The following is a 23904-nucleotide window of genomic DNA, read 5'->3' as shown; positions in this document are numbered from 1 at the left end:
AATATCCATTCTAGAGAGAGAAAGAAGAGAGAGAGAGAGTCCTTTTGGCTTTTGGCTCTGCATCTGCATGGGACCAAGGCGCACATGCATGGTCTCAGCCAAACTAATAACTTTTTCCTTCGATTGGCCCAATCAAATCAAGCCCATGCCAACCCTTAGATGTCTTTCACAGTAAAGGTAGGGGCAATTTTGGGTTTATGGATCAAATATAAATTAAAAACATAAATGTAGTTTGATCTGCTCGAGCTAAAATAAATCTATTTATACCCCACATAACCAACGAATCTAACTACTCCTCCTTGGTCTCTCTTAGCTCTTTGTCAGTTCTCTATAGTTGAAATCCCATTTGTCTTGGACTCGGAGCTTATTTGTCCTGTGACAATGGCGAAGACCAGCTTTGTCGCTTTGATGCTTTTGGTGGTCGTTGCCATTTCAATGCTTGAAGCCCAGGTGAGATTTTCTTCCCTCCTACTCATTCAGGAGGAAAAAAAGAGAGTAAAAAAAAGGCTTTCTTTCCTATTTTCCTCTCTAATCCCTTTCTGGGTTTGGTTCTCCTAATTGCAGTTGTCATCTGCCAGTGAGGCTCAGTACCACTTGGACAGCGTAAGTGCATTTTTCTTCTTCTTTCTTGTTCTTCTTGTGCTTGTCATTGCAAACTGCTATTAGTCTCATATTTTGGTTTTGCTGAGAAATTTCTGATGTTTTCATGTGAAAATGGATGTACTCTTCAGAACCGATATGGACCTGGAAGTGTGAAAAGCAACCGTAAGTGATCTTTCCTCTAACCCAACCATGTTTCATCAATGGGTTTTCTTTTGAAGAGAAAATATAGAACTGGTAGATCAGAAACTGCAAATGTGGTTGGAGCTTCAGGCTGAGGTGAAAAAAAGAAGAAAAAAAAACCACCAAGAGTTTTTTGTTTGGCTCATCTAATCCTCCTGCTTCACCTCAAAGCCTTGCGCTACCCTGCAGATCTGGACTCTTTTGGTTCAGTTGAAAAAGACTCTTTTAGTTGTTCGATGTTACAGTTACATTGACAATGGTCAAAGCCTCAGGTATTTTATCTGGCCCAGTAGCTCTGAAGGGCACAGAGCCCTAGCCCAGGTCACTGTACCCAAGAAGAATATACAAATGGGTTTGTTTTGACCACTGGGTCAGACTCCAAAAGTGTTGAAAAATAAAAAAAAGGGTAGACATTTTGATGAAGTTTTATGACTTTTTAAAGATTGAGTTTCATATATAAATTGTATTGCAGAGTGCCCATCACAGTGCTCTAGGAGATGCAGCCAAACACAGTACCACAAGCCATGCATGTTCTTCTGCCAGAAGTGTTGCAGGAAGTGCCTGTGCGTTCCTCCCGGCTACTATGGCAACAAGGGAGTTTGCCCTTGCTACAACAACTGGAAGACCCAGCAAGGTGGCCCTAAATGCCCTTAAATTAGAAAGGAAGAAAGAGAGAAATTCTGGTTTCCCTGTTCTCCGTGTCTTTTTTATTTAATTTAACATGGTTTTGTCCTTCTGGGTAAGCTGGGTTGGTGTTCCAACGTTGGTTGTAAGACTCAATCCTGTCGCTCCTTCGAGTTTCGAGTTTTTATTTCTCAGGACTCGAGACCAAATGAGAGCGGCTTCTCTATACTATGTTTCTATTATGTTTTCTCCTTTTTATGAATAATAAAATTTCACTTTTTCTATTTCTTCCATCCAAACAAGTTGAAGACCTTACTTAATTACCTACCAACCACAAGCCCTGTAATAAAACATTCTGCAAGGCGTGTCTTTATCTTTTTTTTTTGGGTAATTGCAATGCAAATCTATCAAATCAATTGGACCAAATCAGACCAAATGCAGAAGCAGAGTAATAAAATTCATATGCTTGATATTTTTATGTGATTGATCTTCCAAACAGTTATCCAAACAAGAGAAAATAAATAGTTACTGGGTTTCACAGATTAGACATGGCAGAAATCAGATGCTGCGAACTACAGTGAGAAAATCCTGAAGGACCAAGAAAACAGAGATAAGGTAGTAGTAACTCATTAGGTTAGTTCTAATACCATGAGAAGGAAGGTAGAGAGAAGTAAATGATATAGAAAGAGAGTCCTAAATCACAGAGTGATACATACAGCATTTTCCTGATCCTATGGGTTGATGGGCTGGTAATCTCTCCCTTCTCTCATATCCTTGAAATTATGTCATGGGTTATATGAATTCCTGAATGGAGTTTTTCCAACATTAATTTAGTCCCTGTTTTCTAGGAGGATAGCAATCCAGCAAGAAAAGCTTTAAGTTCTATCAATCTCTTTCATATATCATCACTGTTACTGACCACTTGGACAACTATGTAACAACTAGATCGGTTTGCTTCTTCTTTTCTTTCAATCCTATTGCCTTAGATTTCATTTCATGAATCCCAATTTCAAACCTCAAAGCCTTCCATGTGGTAGCTAGCCATTAGAAAAAACCAGTTAGACTCACTTTTCTTCTGCCTTTATTTGTAATCCTTGAGAAGAACCTAATTTACCAACCCCAAGAGCCTTTAACAAGTAAAATTTCATCTGAACGTTTCAAATGGTTGAATGAAGAAACACCTATCTTCTTCCGCTGAACGTGTCATACTAAAAGCTCTAGCCCTTTTCTTCTTCCTGGAAAGTGATATGGTTTTCATCACCGATCTTCCCATTTCTCTCGGCCTTTCGTACCTACGCTCCTTCCTCCCTCTGGAGTGCTCAGCTCTTTCTCCTTGTTAGACTTCTTCTGGGGGATGCTGGTAAGTATGAAACCACTACGATGATGTGACAATGGGAGGAGGGTTGAGCTTGGCGGATGAGAAGTTGACGAGCTTCTATGCAAAGGGTGTCATAACGGCTAGAACCTCAACTACACTGACTTACAACTACACCTTTACCTAACAGCCTTTATTCCTTTATGAATTCTATTCAATTGACGATGTACAACCTGCATCTCTTTTTTTCCCGAAGACTAAGACCCCACGGTTCTGTTTAAACCCAGTATTCCTTCGAAACAGCCTCTTAATCCTTGTCTCTTTCTCTTTTCTTCTGTTTTGTCTTGCAGGTGGGTGTACAATCGCAAGTGTTGAAAGCCTCTATCCTCTTCCCTTTCCTTTTCTTATTCTGTCTGCAATTGGTGTTGAACTATCTCTGGAAAACGACGTTGCGTGGTGGTGCAAATGGAGAGATAACTGAGTGCAGGAAGCTCTTGACATACCCCTTCAAGGGCCTCTACTGTTGGTAAACCTTCAAATTATCTGGATTCCCTAGCGAGGTTCAGGTCATGGTCAAAAGAAAGAGGTTCAGGTCATGGTCAAAAGAAAATTACAACCGACATTCGAACTCGATGGGATGGAAAGAAGTGGGATCATCAAACTTCTCTGTTTGATGTTTAGCATCCAAAACCTTGTATGGGCTGATAATAGGTGATTCTGTTGAACATATATCTGAAACATGTCGCAGGCTAGTGGAACTTTGGGTCCCGTTGGGAGCTATTGACATATCCATTATTGGCAGGGAGGGCTTTTGTGCTATCTTTGCTTCGGAGAACAACATAAATGAAGTGTTGTCAATGGCACCATGGTGGGTGGATAAGCTACTACTGCATTTGGCGATGGATCCCGTTCTTGAGTACTGAAGCAATGTTGTTCTTCCTCCTATACCTATTTGGTTACAAATGCGTGGTATTCGGTTTGATTGTTTTGAATATGGGCTAATATTGAAAGCAGCCAATGAATTAGGGGAGGTGGTTGAAATCTAGATGGAAGTCACAGAGATGAGGCTTCCTGAGGGGTCAGCTCGTATTAAGATGATGCACAACCTTAATCATCTGGCTCCCCCTCCCCCTCAAAATCATTTACCACCTCTTCCTCCTGGAACCTTCTCTAGTCCCTCTCTCCCCAAGTCCCTTGGGCCCCCTGAACTAGTTTAACGGCTACACCTTTCCCCCATACCTCTTACCCTTTAGATAGCCCTCAACCTTGCCCTCCCCACTCAATCCTTCCTCATTAGCCGCCACATCCCTACCAACCCAAATTGCATCCTTTGTTGGATTGGTCTTGAGATACCGAACACCTTTTCTTCTCTTGCCCTTTCTCTTGTTCCCTCTGGGAAAAAGCCTTACTACCATTTGGCCTAGGTCAAGGCGTATCTATAGATGGGCATGGATCTTAAGGAATTTCACTAGCTCTTTTATTTGTGATCAGGTTGGCAAACTAGTCTTTAGAGTTACTATCCACCACTTGTAGTGGGAGCACAATCTTAGAAGATGGATCTCCAAATTTCGGTCTCTAGAAGTGATTTGGAATGCCATCTATTTTGATATTACCTCTAAATTCTTTTTTCTCCCCGCCCCCTGGTGTCTGACACTCCTAGGAATAAATTAAATTGTTAATTCCTAGGATCTCAACTTTTCATTTCGGGATTCCCCTGAAACCGAGTTTGCTCCCCCCTTCCCCCTTTGTATTTGCTTTTCCGTTTTTAATTTAATTAGTTATTCATAAAATTAAAAAAATAAAATAAAACGATCTCAAAACTTGATTTTTTTACCAAAAATTATCTTTCTAATCTTAACCATTGTGCACAGCTGAGACATTTGGACATCAAATGAATCTTTTTTTTTTTCTGTCCGGCAAGAGTTTGTGCATTGACCAACAGCAAGGTAGAAACTTTTTACTGTAGGAATAAATGAATAATGACCAAACTTTTTTTTTTTCTTTTTCTTTTTCTCGTAGGAATAATGACCAAAACCCCAAAGATCAAATAACAGTGAAACATCCTTAATTTTTTTGATATGTATAATTGGAATGAGATGAGTTTTTTGGATAATATTTTATTTTGCTCCTACGGAGAATCACAAGAAGCTCGGGCTGTAAATAATCAATGTTGTGGTGCGATATTCGATTTGGATGTCCACGCGTGAGCAAGAAAAGTAATCATGTCTGATTCTCTTCTTGGTCATTGATTTGGCCGCCATGGAAGGAAGGTTTTCTGTTATTATTGTTACATGCACACGAGAAAAACACAATTAATACTGAAAAGAGTAAAGCAACAAAATAAATAGTAAAATTTTATGAAAGCTGTTGCTCGTTCTGGGTCTTTTACGATCAGCACGCCATGGAATGTCATCGACTTCATCAGAATCACCTTCAGGTACCCATTATCTTTCTAATTTCAGTTCTTGATTTTCCCCCACTTATTTGTTTACGATATTCAGAAGAAAAATCGCTTCGTTTCTTTGATTCTGGTTATTTTTTCCTGCTAGTATACATCGTTTTCATATCTGTCCAAATTCCAGTCATTTCGTTTCCTAATTCATCTGAAAGTTGATAACTCAGAATAAACACAAGCGTGCTTTGAAAGTAGAACTGTTATTCTCAAACTAGTATTTAAAGGTAAATTGCGACACGACGGTTGTCTGGTTATGTTGGCGAGAGAATCGTTGATTTCGGTTTTCTTTTTCTACAAATGGGTATTTGCAGGATTCTGGAGATTTAGACTATCTGGATGGAAGAACTGTTTTGAGAGTACTAGTTTAAAGGGATCAATCGATACCTTGGAGGTTGAGATAAGTTACTTAGGGTTTTGAAGGAAGGAATTGAGTTAAAGGGCTTCGTACAGAATACGAATTTTATCTCGAATACGTTCTATTTACTTGTTATGATCTCCGTTTTGCATGAAACCAGCCGTTCTTGTTGATGGGTAGGACTTGAAACATCGGTTTTAACAGACAAAAGAGATGGATTTAATGCATGAAGAGTCTACCAAATGTCCATGGCTGTTGGATTCATATCCTTACTGAATGTAATTCTTGGTGGTGTAGTGGTGGAATCTTACGGGCTGAATTGTCATGGCTTCTTCAGTCTTCATGTCAGAAAAGAGAATGCAACCGTCGAAGCTCCTTTTTTGCTTGATAACGTTCTCCATGTTTCTTTTGATGTTTTCCTTTGTCTTCCTGCTTCAATCTAGTAATACCTCATTAATGACAGACTCAGTTATCAGGCTGATGCTTAATAACTCATCGATGTTATTCAGACCCAATGGTGACCGTAGCAGGGACAATCTTCCTAATTCTTCTACTTCGACTTCTTCAACCACAAGCATAAACCCCAGCTCAGGAGATCAAGATAATGCTTGCCAAGATCCCAACTTGAAGAAACAGGGGGCTGTTGAGGCCTGTGACACAGCTCAGGCCATCCTCAGGGTGTTTATGTATGACTTACCTCCTGAATTTCACTTTGGGCTAATGGGTTGGGAAGGGAAGGTTGGCCAGATATGGCCAGATGTCATTCCAGCGTACCCAGGTGGGTTGAATTTACAGCACAGCATAGAGTATTGGCTCACACTAGATCTTCTCTCATCAAATACCCCAAGTGTGATCAGGCCCTGCACTGCTGTCAGGGTGATGAATTCCAGCCAGGCAGATATAGTTTTTGTGCCATTTTTTGCATCTTTGAGCTACAATAGACATTCTCAGGTGCATGGAAGAGAGAAAGTCAGTGTGAACATGAAGTTGCAGGATAAGTTAGTGCAGTTCTTGATCAACCAGAATGAGTGGAAGAGATCAGGTGGGAAGGATCATCTAATTGTGGCTCACCATCCAAACAGCATGCTAACTGCACGGAAGAAGCTAGGTTCTGCTATGTTTGTGCTTGCTGATTTTGGGAGATACCCAGCTGAGATTGCAAACTTAGAGAAGGATATAATCGCTCCTTACAAGCACGTTGTGAGGAGCATTGATGGTGAATCAGCACCATTTGAGGAACGACCAATCTTGGCGTATTTCCAAGGAGCAATTTATAGGAAAGATGTAAGTAATATAACTCTACGGTTTCATTTTAAGTTGGATTATTCTCAGATTCTTCTATTGATTTTTAATGAGTATATAGATTTAAATAATTTTATTATGCTTGGGGCTATTGGTGTTATCAATGTATTAGTCAATCAGAAATCCTTGTTTGTCACTGGTTAATTATCTTCCGTATGGGAATTAAGTTAATCTTTGGGGTTGAATGTTGTGGAAGCTAAACCATCCCTGTATTTTGTACTGGTCAATTGCTCCATTTAGGCTCTGAGTTTCATGAACCACTAATTATGGATGATCTTTCACCTAATTCTCTTGGAATTGTTTCATGAGTATTACTGAACTGTCGATATTTGATGCAAGATAAAATGGTATTGAAAAATTTGGTCTTTGTGGTTTTTGAGTTATATGGGCAACATAGTATCATGAACAAGTCACTATTGGTCATTTGGAATGACAAATGAATAACTTTGTCACTTGAAAAGGGGAGGAACTTGCAACTGAAAACCCTTGTTTTCTTTCTGGCTTTTCTCCATTTGTTTAATTTTCTTTCTTCCTCTTGCAGAAAACACTAGCCTTTTTTGGCAACTCTCCCGTGTGTAATTTGCCATCATGTCCATTGGACTGTGCAGATATTTGGTGGAAAATTTGAAAGTGACTTCCCTATTGTCATGTTCCAGTTCTTCCAATGTCTGTTACTTTTGCACTGCACAGGAATGGTTGCTAACTTTTCCTGGTCCTACCATCATCTTGCTAAACCTGTTGAGTGTCTTCCAACAGAACCTGTCAATTTCAGTATTCTATGTTGTGAAGGATGTATTGGAAAATCCTTATATATTATTAAAGGCTTTCTGGCAACTAAACTACACCTTTTTGATAACCATCATCTACTCTTCCTATCTCTCACTTTATGTAAAGAAGGTTAAAAATTCAGCGTTTTATCCATTTTAGGAATCTTTTAGTTATTGTTTTCTACTACTCTTAACTTTGTTGATATTGCGTCTTCTGATTGGATTTATATTTCAGCGAGGGGTCATTCGTCAAGAACTCTATTATCTTCTCAAAGATGAGAAAAACGTGCACTTTTCATTTGGCAGTGTGGGTACGCATGGAATTTCTAAAGCTGGCCAGGGGATGGCCTCATCTAAATTCTGTCTGAATATTGCTGGAGATACCCCCTCTTCAAATCGCCTATTTGATGCGATTGTGAGCCACTGTGTCCCTGTAATCATCAGTGATGAGATTGAACTCCCATTTGAGGATGTCTTGGACTATTCAGAATTCTGTATCTTTGTAAGCGCATCTGAGGCAGTGAAGCAGGGAGTTCTATTGAATCTACTCAGGGGGATTAAGCAAGACAGGTGGACCACAATGTGGGAAAAACTGAAAGCAATCGCATACCATTTTGAGTATCAGTATCCATCCCAGCCAGGTGATGCTGTTGACATGATTTGGGAGGCAGTCTCTCGTAAGAGATCCTCCATTCAACTTAGAATCAACAGAAACAAAAGATTCACTGATCTCAGCTGATTGTCCAGCCAATTTACATGCTTTAGGTATTTTCTTTTATCTCCCTTCTAACTGTATATTGAAATTCTTCTTTGGGTTATTGTTTTGGGTCAAGGTTCAATGTGCGGGGTACAAACACACAGCGCTCCTTCATTAAAAAAAGTCCATAGGTGTTCTGTCTGTTTCTCTTTAGATAGTACACGCTTTAATGGATCCCAAGTAATTCTTAGTTTTGCATTATGCTCTTTCATTTCTGTTAATATTTTTTCATCGAATATTTCCCTGTAACACCCCTTCGATCATGCAATTCAGTCTCTGAGAATCAGCAGGGAATATATCCAGTTATCAGCACCCCAGAAAGAAAGATGAGTTTATAATCCAGTTATCAGCACCCTGGAAAGAAAGATGATATCTAATCTCGTTGAAACCAGACATGTGCTTTTGATTTCTGTCTGTGTTGCGTATCAAACACTCAGACAATGCCAACAGCAAAAACCAAAGGGAGGGGGAGGGGGATGAAAAAGTATCCATCTTTGGAGCAGTTAAATATAAACCATATGATCCCTACAATTATGTGAGAGACTTGTAAAGTTGCAAAGTACCAAAGAATTTCACTATAGTTTGTAGGTGGATGTAAATCCTTTCCATCAAAGAAAAAAGAACCCTCCATAGAGTAAGTTGTTTGAGAGCCAGCTTCATTGTTCTTACAGTAATTTCTCTGTAGGTGGCTAGGATCTCAATTAAGAAGACACAGAGAGGATGCTGGCTCATTGGAGGGATTTAGGGCCACTAACTGTGATATCTATACACACCTCTCTGCAAATTAACCCTCTAAGCTATTGAACAAAACAGAGGAAAACCAACCAATCCACAGGAAGAAAGAACTACTTGAATGGAGCTGGTTTGTCCACAACTTTCTAGTGTCTTTTACTCTGGTGTAACAAATAGCCACTTCTTTCTTTGGCGACCAACTTCTTGCTATTTAATTCTGTGACAGAAGAAATCTCTAGGATGTCTCAGCCTCTGTTGTGGATGGGGTCTGATCCTCTTCGAACTCTTCTTTTGCTCAAGCTGTTGGGATCAAGTTTTGGGATGGCTGCTACTCCAGGTGCCAAATTCTTCTTGGTGTTCAGCTCCTCCATGACAGCCTTGAGGAAGCGTGAGTTCTTCTGCACTAGCCCTTGTTCTTGTCTGTCCCATCTGAGAACGTGGTCAATACTTCCAATGCCTGAAACCTTTCCAGGTTGAACTACTAAGACCCCAATACAGAGGAGGATAAGCATCCTATGAGCACAGAAAACCATGGTTACTACACAAAGAAGAGGAATATAGCTTTCTGTTTTTGAGTTGCAAGAGAATAAGCAGCTCTGAAACTGTGTTGAAGTTTCTCTTGCTTACGGTAAGAAGAGAATAAATAGTTCTGAAGCTATACTTATTATTTTCTTATGGAGAATCCTGTAGATATAAACTTGTGGTCTATCCTATATAGGATTTTGGTGGAAGCTTTAAAAGCATAAAGCACACGGGGCCCCAGAACACCTAGAGAAATTTAGATCCATCTCAATCATAAGCCTGCAATCCAAGCAAATTAAGGCTGTTTTAGAAGACTCTGTCTGTCACAGATGAATAAAGTGCTTGGAACACCACCCTTGAGAAGGTAAGCATCTTTTCATTGGTTCCCTACATCCCTATCATTCTTCTTGCTTTCATCTTCCAAACAAAGCCCAACTGTTCCTTTGGAACTCCCAGCAAAGTTGCCACATCACGACCATACTTACATGTGTATTCACAAGAACCTGACATATCCTTAGCTTCTCTAACCATTTAAAGCTAAAATTTTTTTTTTCAGGATGTACAGATTGCAGCCCTGTTAGCCAGTAGGGGTTTATTAAATTCCTCTCCTGTTGGTTTATTGACAAAAAATAAGATTGAAGAATCATCCACTGGAATCACTAATAGAGAAGTAAGAAAACAGAGGCCATATTCAATGTCTTCACCCAACCCAGAAGAACTCCTTGGTTTTACAGTTATTTCAGAATTTAACCAAGCACAACAAGGACAGTTTAGTCATAAGGGTGGGGAGAATGCGTGGCCCAGCCAAAAGCATGCCATGAGCTAATAGATTTTAAGGTGGCAACAGTCACAAGCAAACAATAAAGTAGGGAAAGGAATAGAATTCCAAAAAAAACCAAACGCTCACTTTATGCTATTCGGAGATCTTCCACCCACCACTTTAGAATTCCAAGCTCATCTCTCCATGCTAGCAGAAGAGAAGTTCTTAGTTTTTTGTGTTCTCTTTAATCTTTATGCTTTTCTTTGGACTGCTGAACCTTAAGCCCCCAATTCAAAGTTTCAAAGAAGACCCACCACAAGCTTCTCCACATCACAGCATCTCTTCTTCTCTTTCATCCTCCTCTTCTTCCCTCTTTTTCATTTTCACTTATAATTCTCTCGGATATCCATGTAGAACACCATCTTTTCCTTTATTTTATATTTTTCTCTTTCATTAGTTTAGAGAAAAATCACATGCAACTTGGAACATTATTAAAGCACGAGTTCTCTCACTTTATCGAAGTTGTAGTGTGATTTTTGGGAGTTCTAAGAAGTTGGACTGGTCCATGGTCCAAGCAGAGAACAACTACCAGCTTAGATATGTTATTAATTCCTGGGTCTTTTCTTTTTGGCTTTCAATTAAAGCAGTAAAGAACAGTAGTAGTGTTGTTGCTTTCTCAATCTCCCTCCTCCACCTCAAGCTTCAAAACCTTCTCAAGAAGGATTTTGTTTTTTATTTTTGGTTGCACCAAACTACACTTTGATCAATGGAAATGCCGTACTTGCATTTTAAGGTTGGGTACTTGAAGATACCCTTTTTAAAGTAAGAAGAGATAACAGATATTGGGATGAGATAGGATTGTGGGAGCCCACAAGCTCTATCGTTGGAAAAGAGCAAAGTTGAGTTTAGAGTGAAGAAATCTCAAGTATATATTCTATTATTATCAACTAAGGTTTTTGAGTGTTTTCTGGAGATTGGTCTTAAAGTTGAGGCTTTTTGAACTTGTATTTAAACAAGAGGAGACCACCTCAGGTTGAGCCCCTCCCACTTACCTGTCTCTGTACAATGGCTCCCTTCCATACCCTAATTTTATTCAGCCACCAAAGAGAGAAATGGAACTAAAGCATTCCCCTGACTCCTCCATGACTGTGCACTGTTCCATTGATATTTATCAATTTTTATTGCTTTCTTTCCTTTTATTGATCAGATCTTAGAACAAAGTGTGATTGGTGAGTGACAGCAAGGTAATTTGTACTTAGAGCTAGCTTCACATTCTACTTCAATTGTTAATGACTCCTTCTCGAGTATGAAATATGTGTAACCAACCAATTTTGATTCGAATCAGTTGATTTTTAGAACTACTGTCTATGCAATTGTCTGCTGCTTGGTGAAAGCTGGCCTTCAATTGCAGCACTCAACCAGCATGTAGGCAAGTCTTCAAACTCTTATCACCATTTACCATCCATTCTGAAAAGATCAGCAAAAGGTTTAAAAGTCATTATTTCAGCCTAAACGGAAGGCTTAGTACTTATATGCATAGTGGGGACCTTTGGAGATGATGATTATGGATCTAACATAGCATATTTGATGTCCTAATCCAGATATTAAACAAGAAAGTAATGTCTGATCTATGATGATCTTGGGATTTATAACCAGAATCTAGCAGGGAATCAAATTAAACAGGGGATGGACCAAAGTAAGCTTGTTCGAATGAAAGCTAAATAATCTTTTTCCCTCCCCACCCCCAAAGCCCAAAAGGAAAAGCTAACTCCTGCAATTTGTAATGTCTGGAGCACAAAAAGATTTGAGAGGATAACTACTTGGAGCTCCCACTACATGTATTCCTTAAGAATATATGCTTAGGGGCCAAGGAATTGATTTCACCTGTAGTTCAGGATTAAAAGCCATTAACTAGAAACTAATGAATGATTACATTCTTAATTTATGAAGGAATGAGGAGAGTGGAACATATTCTCTGGGTTAAAGTTAAGATAAAATACCACCAGGAATCTACTTTTAGAGCAAAAACCATTATGGTTATAAAAGATCAGATGGAGAGTTTCTGGTACTCTTGCAGTTCATAACAAACTCCAGGTACTGCAAAGTTTAGCTAAGAATTTCAGAAGAACAATGGGTGTAGAACTTGGATTGAAGTAGCCTCCTTGGCTCTGAATCGTTTCGGTCGAGATCCGCACTGACACTGATTCTAATTGTATTGTATCAAACCCAGTTGCCTTTAGCCATGCTTAACAATTCTGAACTGTTATACAAACTATCTAATTAAAAATGGAGTCTGCATTGCATGTCTGAGCTTTTAAACCACGAAAGTGTTTTTGCCAAAAGGGAGTGCAATGAGTGCTGAATAACCTTTGAAAACTTTTCAACTCACTTCCAAGTTTGGTAGAGTAAATTTGAAAATAAAAATGAGAAGACTGGCTTATAGTAGTGTGGTCCTGTTGTTGACCTACACTACTTTTAATAGTTGCTCATTCTTGAATTGCCAGTCTCAACTATAAACTTACTATTGGTGCCAATCAATCCCTAACTTCTTGTTTTCAGGAGTTTACTATAAACCCAATCGTTTCTATGGCTTACTACTTACAATCTGTTACCCAAAAAAGCTACTTACAATCTAATCTATTTACTAGGGCACCTTTTCTTTGCAAAGGTGGTTGGGGGAAAAAAGGAGTGGAAAAAAAAAACATTTATATATAATACGGTGAGGGAGAAGAAAATGAAAGAAAGGGATTTTGTGAAAAAATGTTATATGTGGATTACACTTTGTTGTTTTTCACATTTTTTCACAAAATTCTACATATTTTGTAAGATTTTGAAAAGGCATGGGATTAAAAAGTTAGCATGCTACTTCACCAAACAAACTTCTTTAAATTAAGAAAGCTTCTCGTTAGCTTTTCCACTCCATGAACCAAACAAACTACATTGTTGAGATTTTATGAAAACAATTTTTTTCTCACTTTTTTTCTCCACCTTATCTTTAATCCAGCAAACAAATGGTGCCTAGGTGAATTCAATTGAAGACTCATCGTACCATAATGAAGTTCAATCTTTTTAAGTCCAATCCCACTATACAACCTATAAAAAGAGTAACAAATGATAGCTGCCCTTCTATCCAAGTTATCTTATATGCATACTAGGAACTGTTTTCAAAGATATTCCAAGATTTTTATAATGTTGGTAAGAGGAAAATCCCATTGTAACTCTTACCTTAAGAAGTAGGTATGTCACCCTAGACTCTCCAGAGGTTGTACAACAAAAAAAAATGTACACTTTCACTTCCAAGGTTTCAAACGAAGTAAAGAAAGAAAATGGGTCCTTCACCCACCTGAGGGTGAGTCACTTAAGTGAATGAAAATGCATTTCAGTAATTTGATCATCATATAAGTATTTTGTGGGGGTGTATATGGATAACCGAAATTCACTTTTGAATTCGCATCCGCATACATTTAAGGGTATCTGAATCCGTCCGATTACTAATGGAATGCGGATATAATATACCCCCTTCTTACCGATTATTATTTGTTCAATAAAATTATTTGATTAAGTTATTTATTTAGATTTATTTTTCTTATTTTTATAAAATTTTTACTTGTGATATGTGACTTTTTTTTTTCTTCTAGAATTTCTACTAGAATAGCTACCAAAATTGTTAAATTCTTAAATTCCGATTATCATTTGAATTCGACTAAATCTGTTCAAAAACCGATAAGATATTATTCGAATCCGTCCGATTATAATAAAATATCATCTCCGATCTATTTACACCCCTAGACTACTTTCTTCAATTGACCACTTAAATTGGAAAAGACAACAATCAAAGCTTGAAAAATTTAACAATGACTGACCTGGAAATTTTGAAAAAGATGAATTGTAGGCAATTTGAAATTTGTCCAAGTTAAGTGAATAGTAAAAATTATAAGCTCAACTTAAGTGATGCCATGAAAAACTCTTTCAATAAAATAGGTTTAAAATCGCCTATTTGGAACCCCAAATGGTGGTTCACTTGATAAAAATATACATCCAAGTAGGATGCATAGTACGAATTCCCTCAGGCCAGGGGTAGAATCCAGTTTTTTTTTTTTTTTTTAATGCTTATCTAGAATAGTATTTTTTTCCTTTACTTTTTCCCAAATTTTTATATATAGTTCCTGAAGTAACGTTTGCCCTATTGCTGCTTTATTAGACTTGTATACGGATTTAATTCGGTTCGGTACGCCAGTATTCAAATCCGATTAACAAAATAGCTATCCGAATCCGATAGACATTTAGAGAAGGTATCCAAATTCATCCAAATTCTTTTGGATATCGAATAATCCACTCCCATTATTGATTGGTGGTTGTCATTTTTTTTTTTTTTTCTTAAATTCTAATTGCTGATTACTAGTTTTCAAATCTGATTATTAATTTCTTTTTTTAGAGAAAAATGTTTAATATTTAATCTAATCGGATAATTTTCAATTCTCCAATTACTTATTACTTGCTTCCAAATCCGATTACCGTCATTTTTCAATGAAAAAAATATTGTATACTTTACTCTATTCAGATAAATTTTTATCCAGATATTATCCAATCCAATAAATAGTTATCCAAATCCACATCTGGTTGCTTAGCAAATATTTTTTCGATAAATATTTTTTTTTTTGAATACAAACACTATGAATTTTATCCATTTACAGGTCTACGCTTTATTGACTCTACCCTCAAAGACTACCGAAAATAATTTCATTTCAAGAAATTTTCCGAACATAATCCGCCATATCAAGACATGCCATTTTGACTCAGGATGTCCTTATATTGGTTCTCTTCGAAACTTCGTCACTAGGAAGGGCTTCCAATGTCTTTTTATCAGGCACAAAATTCAATTTGAAATAGAATTACAAGCATAGGTAGCTTCAACAGAAAAAGAATTCTAAATTGCCACAAAGAAGAAAAAACTTTGAAATGCATTTTCTCATCCAAGCAACAAACTTTCTAGGTAACTAAAATGATTTTACCTCAAAGCCATATCCACTGGACAAAACCAGATGTTATACGGCAGCAAACATTTTGATTGGACTGATGGAATAAGCAACCATAAATACAAAAAATAAAGACAAATTTAAAATTAAAAAAAAATCCAGAAGCAATCACCTCAGTGTTGGGTAATCCTGTGCAGATATATACAGACAGAAATTGGAGAAGCAAGGCTCCTGACTTTTTCATTAACAAGTAGAAAATAGCTACATGGAGATTCAAAGCCAATTTAACTCCACGGACTAGTAACAGTCAAGCCAACCTGCTCAAAGACATCCACATCTCGTTGATATGCTACAAAATCATTGGACTGGCTCTTGACGGGGAGTCACCGGTGATGCTGCTATGGTGAACTGCAGACCTCTACGTTGCCCTGACTGCAGCATAAATGCAACTTCAGTTGCTGCTAGTGCAGCTGCTTCCTGAACCACCATACATGAACACGGTTACAAATGTGTGTTGAATCTTTTCACAACTTCACAAACACTACTACTATCACCTGTATGCAAAACCAGAATAAGGTACCATTGAGGGATCCATTCAATAACTAACCTGTCTTTGCCGGCGACGTTGCAAAATACTGATGGCCCAGGCCATAATGTAACAAGGCAAAAGAAAACCCGCAGCCCGGAGCAAGAAAAGCTGTTCAGCATTCAACAAACATCAAATCAAAATGCTATAATTATGTGCAGGCAAAAGCAACGAAAAATTAAATTCAAGGCAGAGTTGCCTCCAAAACAAATCCCAACTTACAGAGTAGAAAGTAGATGCATCATCAGTAGCCCCATCAGGACTGGTGATGGTCAGAGCATGCCTCAAGAGCAGAAGAGCCATCAACTGCATTCCAAAATAATAAAAAATTGGGGGGAGGGATCACAAGATCAGATCCAACTCCAAAGCAGAGCTTACAGTTAATAAGTTTGACAAAAACTCAAAAGACCAACTTCAAAGACAACTTGGTCAATCAGAAGAACGGTGGCCCAAGTCATGAAGGCATCCTTATAAGTGGCAAGCTAATGCATTAGATATCATCAACTGAAGACCTTAAAGCCCTACTTGAAACTGTAATTTGACTTCTAAATCACTGCTATATTCCCATTTTTTGGAGGCAGGAGATACTTCAGCATTAGGGAAATTGATTAAATAACAACAGCAGCACAAAGCAATTGAGCTTGAACTGTGGTTCTATAAAATTCAATCCCCTCCCCTCTTTTATGTCCAGAAAATGCCCTCATAATTCTACTCAACAAATAAAATGGCAAAGACCTTTTTTTTTTCTTTTTTTTTTTTTTTTTTTTTTTTTGGGGGGGGGGGGGTTTAAACAGGCAAAGACCACTTGTGCATCTTCAGACTGCACCACAACTGCCCCTTAACATTTAGTTTTGAAGTTTTTACAAGGTTCAAAACATCCTGGGGAAAGCCATATACATTGACTAGGAAAAAGTCAAAGTAATAACTGGCATAGTTGCCTTAATCAAACATGGGCTACATACAATGAACAAGGTCCTGGGAAGTGTTGTTTGTTCCCCAAGGCTTCACAATGATTTTTTTTTTTTTTTTTTTGGGGTGGGGGGGGGGGGGACCTATCAGGTCCATTTCTGAAAAGGAAATGGACCATCCATTTCCTTGTAGATGTGTGCCATGTGTCCCAACATCACATCAAATTGTTGAAATCCATTTATCAGTCACATCAATCAACTCTTTGATGTGATTTATAAATTGATTTCAACCATATGATGTGATTTTGGGACATAGGGCACACATCTATAAGGAAATGGATGGTCCATTTCGAAATGGACCTGATAAATTTTCGTGGGTGGGGTGGGGGTTAAAACCTATTTTATATCTGCACTAGGCCTACAATCAGCAGTGAGACAAAATTATATAGCTCATGATTTTATAATTGTGGTCTAAACACCATGTTTTTTTTCTTGTCATACACACTGGTACTTTCATTTAGGTGACTCGCAATTGTTTTGACTCACAATTAGAGCAGCAGAACGACAAAATGCAGCTCCACTGGCATTTGTAGCAGCATATTCATCATACTCAGCTTCTAGAAAGTGGCGCTCAGCTGCTGCCATGGCTAAAATACGAGGATCATGCAAATCCAAAGGAGCACCGGCTATTGTCCAACCTCCACTGTAACACCAAGGGAAAATGCAAGTTGATAACTGGTGGTGGTAAGTGATAACCAATAAATAGAAAATCCAAATAACAATTGAAATACAACCAAACCTAATATCAATTGCGGTTTCTTCAGACTGAGGAGGTGGTGGCGGCGCAGTATACCCAGGTTGATAAGGCTGCATATTATAGCCACACATCAGTTGCTTATGTGAAATATAAATGGAACATCAACAGATAACAGTAAAACAGACATATAACTGTCTACATTGCCAAAGCAATTCATCTTTCTGTGACCAAAGACTCAAAATAAGACAACAAAAAGGGGACAGAAAGTCCAAAGAACTAACCCTAAACTAAAAATCAAGGTCTAAATATAAGGAAATAGGGTCACATTTAGTGGATGATGTCTTAATGCTTGATAGGGAGAAACCTTGTATTTCTTAAAAAAAGATTCAAACTAGGGAGGAATATTGGCCGGAGGAATCTTCTAATAGGAATGAGTCAGTGATTGAATTCACATGGACACAGACCAACTTTGAAACAAGTCTGAAAGGCCTACAATAGGCTGCAATCCGAATACAGTATGGTCTCTGGATTGGGCAGTTACAGATACCAGAAAGGTCAGAAATAATTATAGCTCAATTTAGCCTCACAAGCAATCAATTATCACAAGTTTTAGGTTCAAATGATTAACTACGAATATTGTGAGAGTGAAAAGGTTTAAAAATGAAGGAAAAGTTGCAATGAATAATATCTTAATGGATAGCTCAATAAGAAGAAGAACAAAGAATAAGGAAAATAAAGAACCATAGAATGTCCAAAAATAGCACGAATTTGAAAAGTGTCCGTGAATTATGCATGGAATCCATTCAAAGATGCATAAACAAAACATGGATGCGTTCATTACATTACAGAATTCAGACCTAAACATGATGACGCTTCCCATGATATTTAAGAGAACAGGGTGAGAAAGAGAGGGGGGGGGGGGAGTGAATGAAGAATAAGTGGATACCTGATGGCAGATCTCACAAATTATATCTCCTTTCTCATTGCACCAGCGCTGAACACACTTCCTATGAGCAAACTGGACAGAAGTTTATGTCAAATCAGTATTCAATCTATGCTATATATCCATTAAACCTTACACAAAGCGCCAAGAGGATAGTTAAGGATAACTAATCTAGATTTGATAAACACTAAAGCTAGGGGAAACTTAATATTTAGCTCAGACTAAAATAGAAACTTGATAAATCAACGGGAAAACCTAGAAAATGAAGGAAATAATTATTCCACTCCTACTTTCAGCAATTCAGTAAGACAAGTTGAAAAAAATATTAGCATGCAATGAACAAGAATAAGTGGCCTAGAAATAACAAAAACAACAGCTGGAGTGATTGGACCAAAAGGATAACTAACCTAGAATTAATAAACACAAAAGCTAAAGGAAACTTAATATTTAGCTCAGACTGAAATAGAAACTTGACAACTCAACAGGAAAACGTAGAAAATGAAGGAAATGACTATTCCAATCCTGCTTTCAGCAATTCAGTGAGACAAGTTGAAAAAACTATTTGCATGCAATGAACAAGAATAGATGGCCTAAAAATAACAAAAACAACAGCTCGGAGTGAAATTGCACCAAATCCCCACTACCATATAATTGCATCTCCTTTTGGCGAATAAAATGAAATAAGATTGACCGCATTATCTTCCTCAGCACAATTTTGGATGGTACATATTCATAACAGCAGATACAGACTATATCTTCATATGTTTAACAGAAATTGAGAAACCTCCAGCGAACACAGAAAATCATGCTGAGAAAACAAAGAAAAAAGCAGGATTCCGCTTCATTACTACTTCAGTATGGAGTGAAGAACAGAGCAAAAGTACCTTCAAGCTGCCACTACAAGCACAAGGGGTCTCCAAATTCTTAATGTGGTCTTCCTCTTGGCAAATACGGCATTCCACCGTCTGAATTAGTGGAGCTTCCTCGTCAGACCCTTCATGTTCAACCCCTCTATCTTCTTCACTGGCAGAACCAGGTGCAAGTGCAGGTGCTGGTGCAACTGCTGGTGCAGAATGGGTGCAGGAGACACCTGCAGATGACCCTGGAACATCGGCTTCTTGCACGGATTGCAAGGTAGCAGGTGTTACGAGACGGTCAACGTATAAAACCAAATGATCTCCCATTCCTTAACAACCTTCGTCTTCAAGTGGAATTCCTGATTCACAAAACACATAAGACTCTCCACTCATCCAAAGATTCAACCCATATTAAGATAAATTGTTCTGTAACATAACATACAAATTAATAGACATAGGTTTAAACCAAAACAGGGACAGAGCTCCCAGAAAGAACTCTTCATCCCGAAAGGCCTTTTTTTCATAGTAACATTACATACGAAGTGAGGGCCATTGGCTGAGAAAAGCTTCAAATTTCAGACACAGCTTTAGAAAATCATCAAACAAACAGCATTTTCTCTAACTCATCCAAATTTACCTTCACATACGCTCAAGCCGGCCAAATACCAAACCAAAACCTAATTTCCGATCAAACATACAATTATCTTCACAGATCCTAATTCGATCATCCAAAACCCCTTAGAAAGCAGATGAACAGAAGAAAAAATCGCAGTAAAATGAAATAGAAATAACCCTAGAAAAATCCACGATCTCGCTGAAAAACTCAGCGAAACGTAGAATTTCTACATCGTAATCAATTCCAGCAGAACTTAAGTGAATAAATCCAAAAGAAAAAAGAGGAAGAACGGCCACAAATGCAAAATCTAAAAGGGGAAACGATGATGAACAGAAAGATTAGAGTACCTACAAGCAAGGCGTGTTCTTCTAAATTTCTACGCGTGTTCGGATGTCAAAATAGCTACAAAGAAGAAAAAAAAAATCCTCTCTTGAGCGACCTTTTCTTTGAGATTTTTTTGAAAACTCTCACAATTGTGAGAGTTCTATTTATAGGTCCTTATAAGTCTCCTCTTTCCGCGTTGCCGGAACCACGCCGATTGCATTCGGTGGAACGTACGTCCCACGCCCGAAACTCCGTTATTGGATTTCTGGCTTGCGGACTAACGGACGTCAGTCTCAACTTTGGCGTAATGGTGTTTCTTTGACTGTATATTTTCCCCTTACGTGGTGGGGAACGTATATGTGTTTGGATCACAAGATGGTATACTTGGCAAAAGACCAACACTTCCACCTAAAAGATCAAAGTTCAAATTATCTGAGACAGTTTTGAATAGGAGTGTCAATTGAATTTAAAGCCCGAACTATTAAAACCGAACCGCACCGGCCAGTTATAACCCGAACCGAACCTTAATGGGCCATTATTGGGCTGAGGGTTGTGGAGCCCGCACCAACCCGAAACCGAACCGCAACCGTTATAACCCGTTTTGTAATTTTATATTAAATAGTATTTTTATCATTATATTACCATTAGGTAGTTGGTATAAACAATTAAAAAAATAAAATATGAATTCAAAGATCAAATAGTCATTTTACCATTTAATATTTAGGTTTTTGATTTCTATAGAATTGGTGGATTCTTTTTTAATGCTCAATTGTTTCTTTTGTTCTTTTTCTTACACTTCATAAACCATTAGTCAACACGAATCTTAACCGTTAGTTAGCCCGAATCCAAACCGCACTAAACTAAATAGGCCCGAAACCGTTATTTTGCTAATGAGTCGTGTTTGGGGGTTAGGTATTTTTCAGCTCATAACCGTTAAGCCCAACCCGAAATCGCACCATTGACACCCTTAGTTTTTTTAATGAAAATTGACCAATAGCAACTTTGCATTCTATATAATTTTCATTTTTGTTGTAGGATGCTCAATTGTTTCTTCTTATTCTTTTTTTTTACACACTATAAACTATTAGTCAACCCGAATCTAAACCGTTAGCCCGAACTCAAACCGCACCAAACTAAAACCGGCTCGAAACAGTTATTTTGCTAATGAACTGGGTTTGGACTAGGTGTTTTTCAACCCAAAATTGTCCCAAACCGCATTGTTGACACCCCTAGGTACTAAGCATCGCGGATATTAATTATATGAACTCCCCTAAAGATATAATTAAAATACTCGTAAATTGACCTAAATGAACATTAAGATTCAAGAGTAATATATTTGTTGTTCTAAATATTAAAAATCTTAAGAAATTTTATATTATTCTCTATTTACTTTTTTTTTTTCTCTACGAAGTTTTACCCCTACTTCTTTCTAAACCTAATGATTGAATAAGTGAATTTTTATTTATCAAGAAAAAATAGAATAAGCCAAATTTGAAAATAGAGTAGGCGGGTCATTATTTTTTTTTACATATGAAAATTTATGCCCAAATAAAAAATAAATAAACTCCTTGAGTTATTATTATTTTATTTTAAACATGAATTATATATTTAATGAATAATGTTTTTAATAAAAAATAATATATTAATTAAACTTGAAGCCCTAGGGGTGTTTTCCTTGGGTGAAACCATAAAATGTTGAAAATATGTTAAAAATTTGATGTATATTATTTTTTTTATAATTATATCTTTTATCTTATAATTTTTATAACATAAACTTTAGGTCCCACATCGAGCAAATAAGAGCTGGTTATCTCGTTTTTATATAGTAAGAATCTACGTAATATATCTTTTGGGGTTAAGGATTGTACTTACACAATAAAACCCATATGTGACGCAAACCATGCTGTTGAACTTATACAAAGTAGAGCCCATTTTGTCATGTGCATTAATCCAGAAAGTCAACTGTTAGGTGGAAGGGGTTGTAAAAATCTAGAGATTCATCTTTTTACACTAAAAATGTGAATCTGTAGATTTATGGGTAAGGGGTGAAATCTAGAGATTTCAAAAAAGCTATAAAATTTTACATTCCAAAATCCGGATCAGCATTTCATTCCACGCAACATCATTTTATAATTATAACTCCATAGATTTGAAATCTCTAGATATTTGAAATCTCCAGACTCATGTAACCAAATAGTGAACAAAATCTGATCACATTATTTTATATGAATTTCTTCATCATCTTTCTCTCTCTCTCCCTATTGTTATTTTGTTAAGCAGTGAACAAAACCTGATCACACCTCAAAAGTAATATTTTATGGGGTGCAATCTTAAAAGTTTGGGATGGCTAATCTTGGGGGTGAAGACACATATTTAGTACTCATATGCACAAATCAAAGTGTCTAAATACCTTAAAGAAAGTACATCCGGTACATTTCAATTTTGACAAAGTATTGTGATTACAACAACCTTTCAAGTATTCCTATAAATTCCTGAACAAGTTCTCAACAGAAACACTTTTCATATCACCATCATTGAATTGACCAAAGGCCATTAAACATTTTATTTTCATTATTATAAATTAATATGGTTGATTATTTACTAACTTATTATAATAATTTTTGGAATTTGAATGTTACATGCTACTGGATGCTATAACGTATTGGACATTGAGAGGTTTGCTTCCTTCAAAGAAGAGTCAAATACATACCAAAATAGAAAATCTTTATATTGAAATACTTTTCAACCTCTCTAATATATGAAATCATTTATTTTGCAAATCTTTGAGGGAAATACTTCAAATTTATGAATGTTTTTGCTAATTCAACAATATATTACTTTTTCATAAAGTAGTATTATTTCGTTAACTAACAGCCCCTTTTTTTACTTTTAGTAGTAACAGCCGTTTGGTACTACATAATAGGGGTTTTTACCATTTTTTTTAATAAAAAAAAAAACTAATGTTAAAAGATTATTCAAAATTTTTGTTGGTAAACAAAAATTACTCAATTAAAGCATGGAGAATGCATAATTGCATAACAAGACTCCTCCAATCATTTGGTGTTACATTCATATAAATATTTAAAATATCAACACTTGTAAGTATTTTTATAATTTTAATTAAATTTCAATAAAAAAGATTAAATAATTTGATTACAAAGTGACAACGGTCACATGAAAGCATCTAATTTGTATGAAAATAAAACGATTGTCTTTGATAATATCAGTATATTGGCATAAGTTAGAACCACCTAAAAAGGAAAATGACATTAATAATTAAATCTTCTCTCTATGGATAAGGTGAGAGAGTAGTCCATAAAATTGAATAATTGATATTCTTTAACTTATTTTGATTTTCTAACGCGAAAAGATAGAGAAAGGCTGGCGGCTTTCCTTCACCTTCTTGTTAATTTCCACTTTAAAATATATATTTTATACATTATACGGGCAGCCTCTTCATAGACATACATACTTGTGAAGGGCTTTGGATAAATATACGGGCACCAAGTTTGCTAGATGATCCATATATCGATTTGTTTCTGTGACAAAACCGAAATGAGGCTTT

The 23904-nt window shown here is 37.0% G+C and overlaps 3 protein-coding genes across 9 annotated transcripts; 2 read left to right on the top strand and 1 right to left on the bottom strand.

The window, feature by feature from the left end:
• The first annotated feature begins 280 nt into the window (after positions 1–280).
• On the top strand, positions 281–1731 carry LOC149006714 (gibberellin-regulated protein 6-like). The gene is made up of 4 exons (XM_089167409.1): positions 281–450; positions 565–603; positions 732–765; positions 1256–1731. Exons 1-4 carry the CDS (start codon positions 382–384, stop codon positions 1435–1437), a joined length of 324 nt encoding a protein of 107 aa, XP_089023535.1. The 5' UTR covers positions 281–381; the 3' UTR covers positions 1438–1731.
• A 3037-nt stretch (positions 1732–4768) lies between these two features.
• LOC149006713 (putative arabinosyltransferase ARAD1) lies at positions 4769–9619 on the top strand. Of its 5 annotated transcripts, none has more exons than XR_016175313.1 (5): positions 5082–5159; positions 5489–6816; positions 7837–8366; positions 9044–9220; positions 9320–9619. XR_016175313.1 is itself a non-coding variant. In XM_089167405.1 (4 exons), the coding sequence occupies exons 2-3, from the start codon at positions 5857–5859 to the stop codon at positions 8338–8340; spliced, it is 1464 nt and encodes a 487-aa protein (XP_089023531.1). In that variant the 5' UTR covers positions 5082–5159; positions 5489–5856; the 3' UTR covers positions 8341–8366; positions 9044–9619. The 5 variants fall into 5 exon arrangements, 3 of the variants coding, with proteins under 3 accessions (XP_089023534.1, XP_089023531.1, XP_089023533.1); XR_016175312.1 differs by having other exon boundaries at positions 9317–9619; XM_089167405.1 differs by having other exon boundaries at positions 9044–9619.
• A 5713-nt stretch (positions 9620–15332) lies between these two features.
• LOC149006712 (uncharacterized) lies at positions 15333–20488 on the bottom strand. 3 transcript variants are annotated; one of them, XM_089167402.1, is made up of 8 exons: positions 20363–20488; positions 19427–19758; positions 18546–18617; positions 17642–17709; positions 17389–17545; positions 16157–16240; positions 15956–16045; positions 15333–15825 (listed from the first exon to the last, which is right to left on the bottom strand). In XM_089167402.1, the coding sequence occupies exons 2-8, from the start codon at positions 19724–19726 to the stop codon at positions 15706–15708; spliced, it is 891 nt and encodes a 296-aa protein (XP_089023528.1). In that variant the 5' UTR covers positions 19727–19758; positions 20363–20488; the 3' UTR covers positions 15333–15705. The 3 variants fall into 3 exon arrangements, with proteins under 3 accessions (XP_089023528.1, XP_089023529.1, XP_089023530.1); XM_089167403.1 differs by having other exon boundaries at positions 20367–20488; XM_089167404.1 differs by lacking the exon at positions 20363–20488 and adding an exon at positions 20037–20356.
• Between the last annotated feature and the right edge of the window lie 3416 nt (positions 20489–23904).

Source organism: Hakea prostrata, chromosome 8, assembly GCF_041222555.1.
Source record: "Hakea prostrata isolate BN-2017 chromosome 8, UWA_Hpros_2, whole genome shotgun sequence".
Lineage (NCBI taxonomy): Eukaryota > Viridiplantae > Streptophyta > Magnoliopsida > Proteales > Proteaceae > Hakea > Hakea prostrata.
This window is presented reverse-complemented; position numbering and strand designations above follow the sequence as displayed.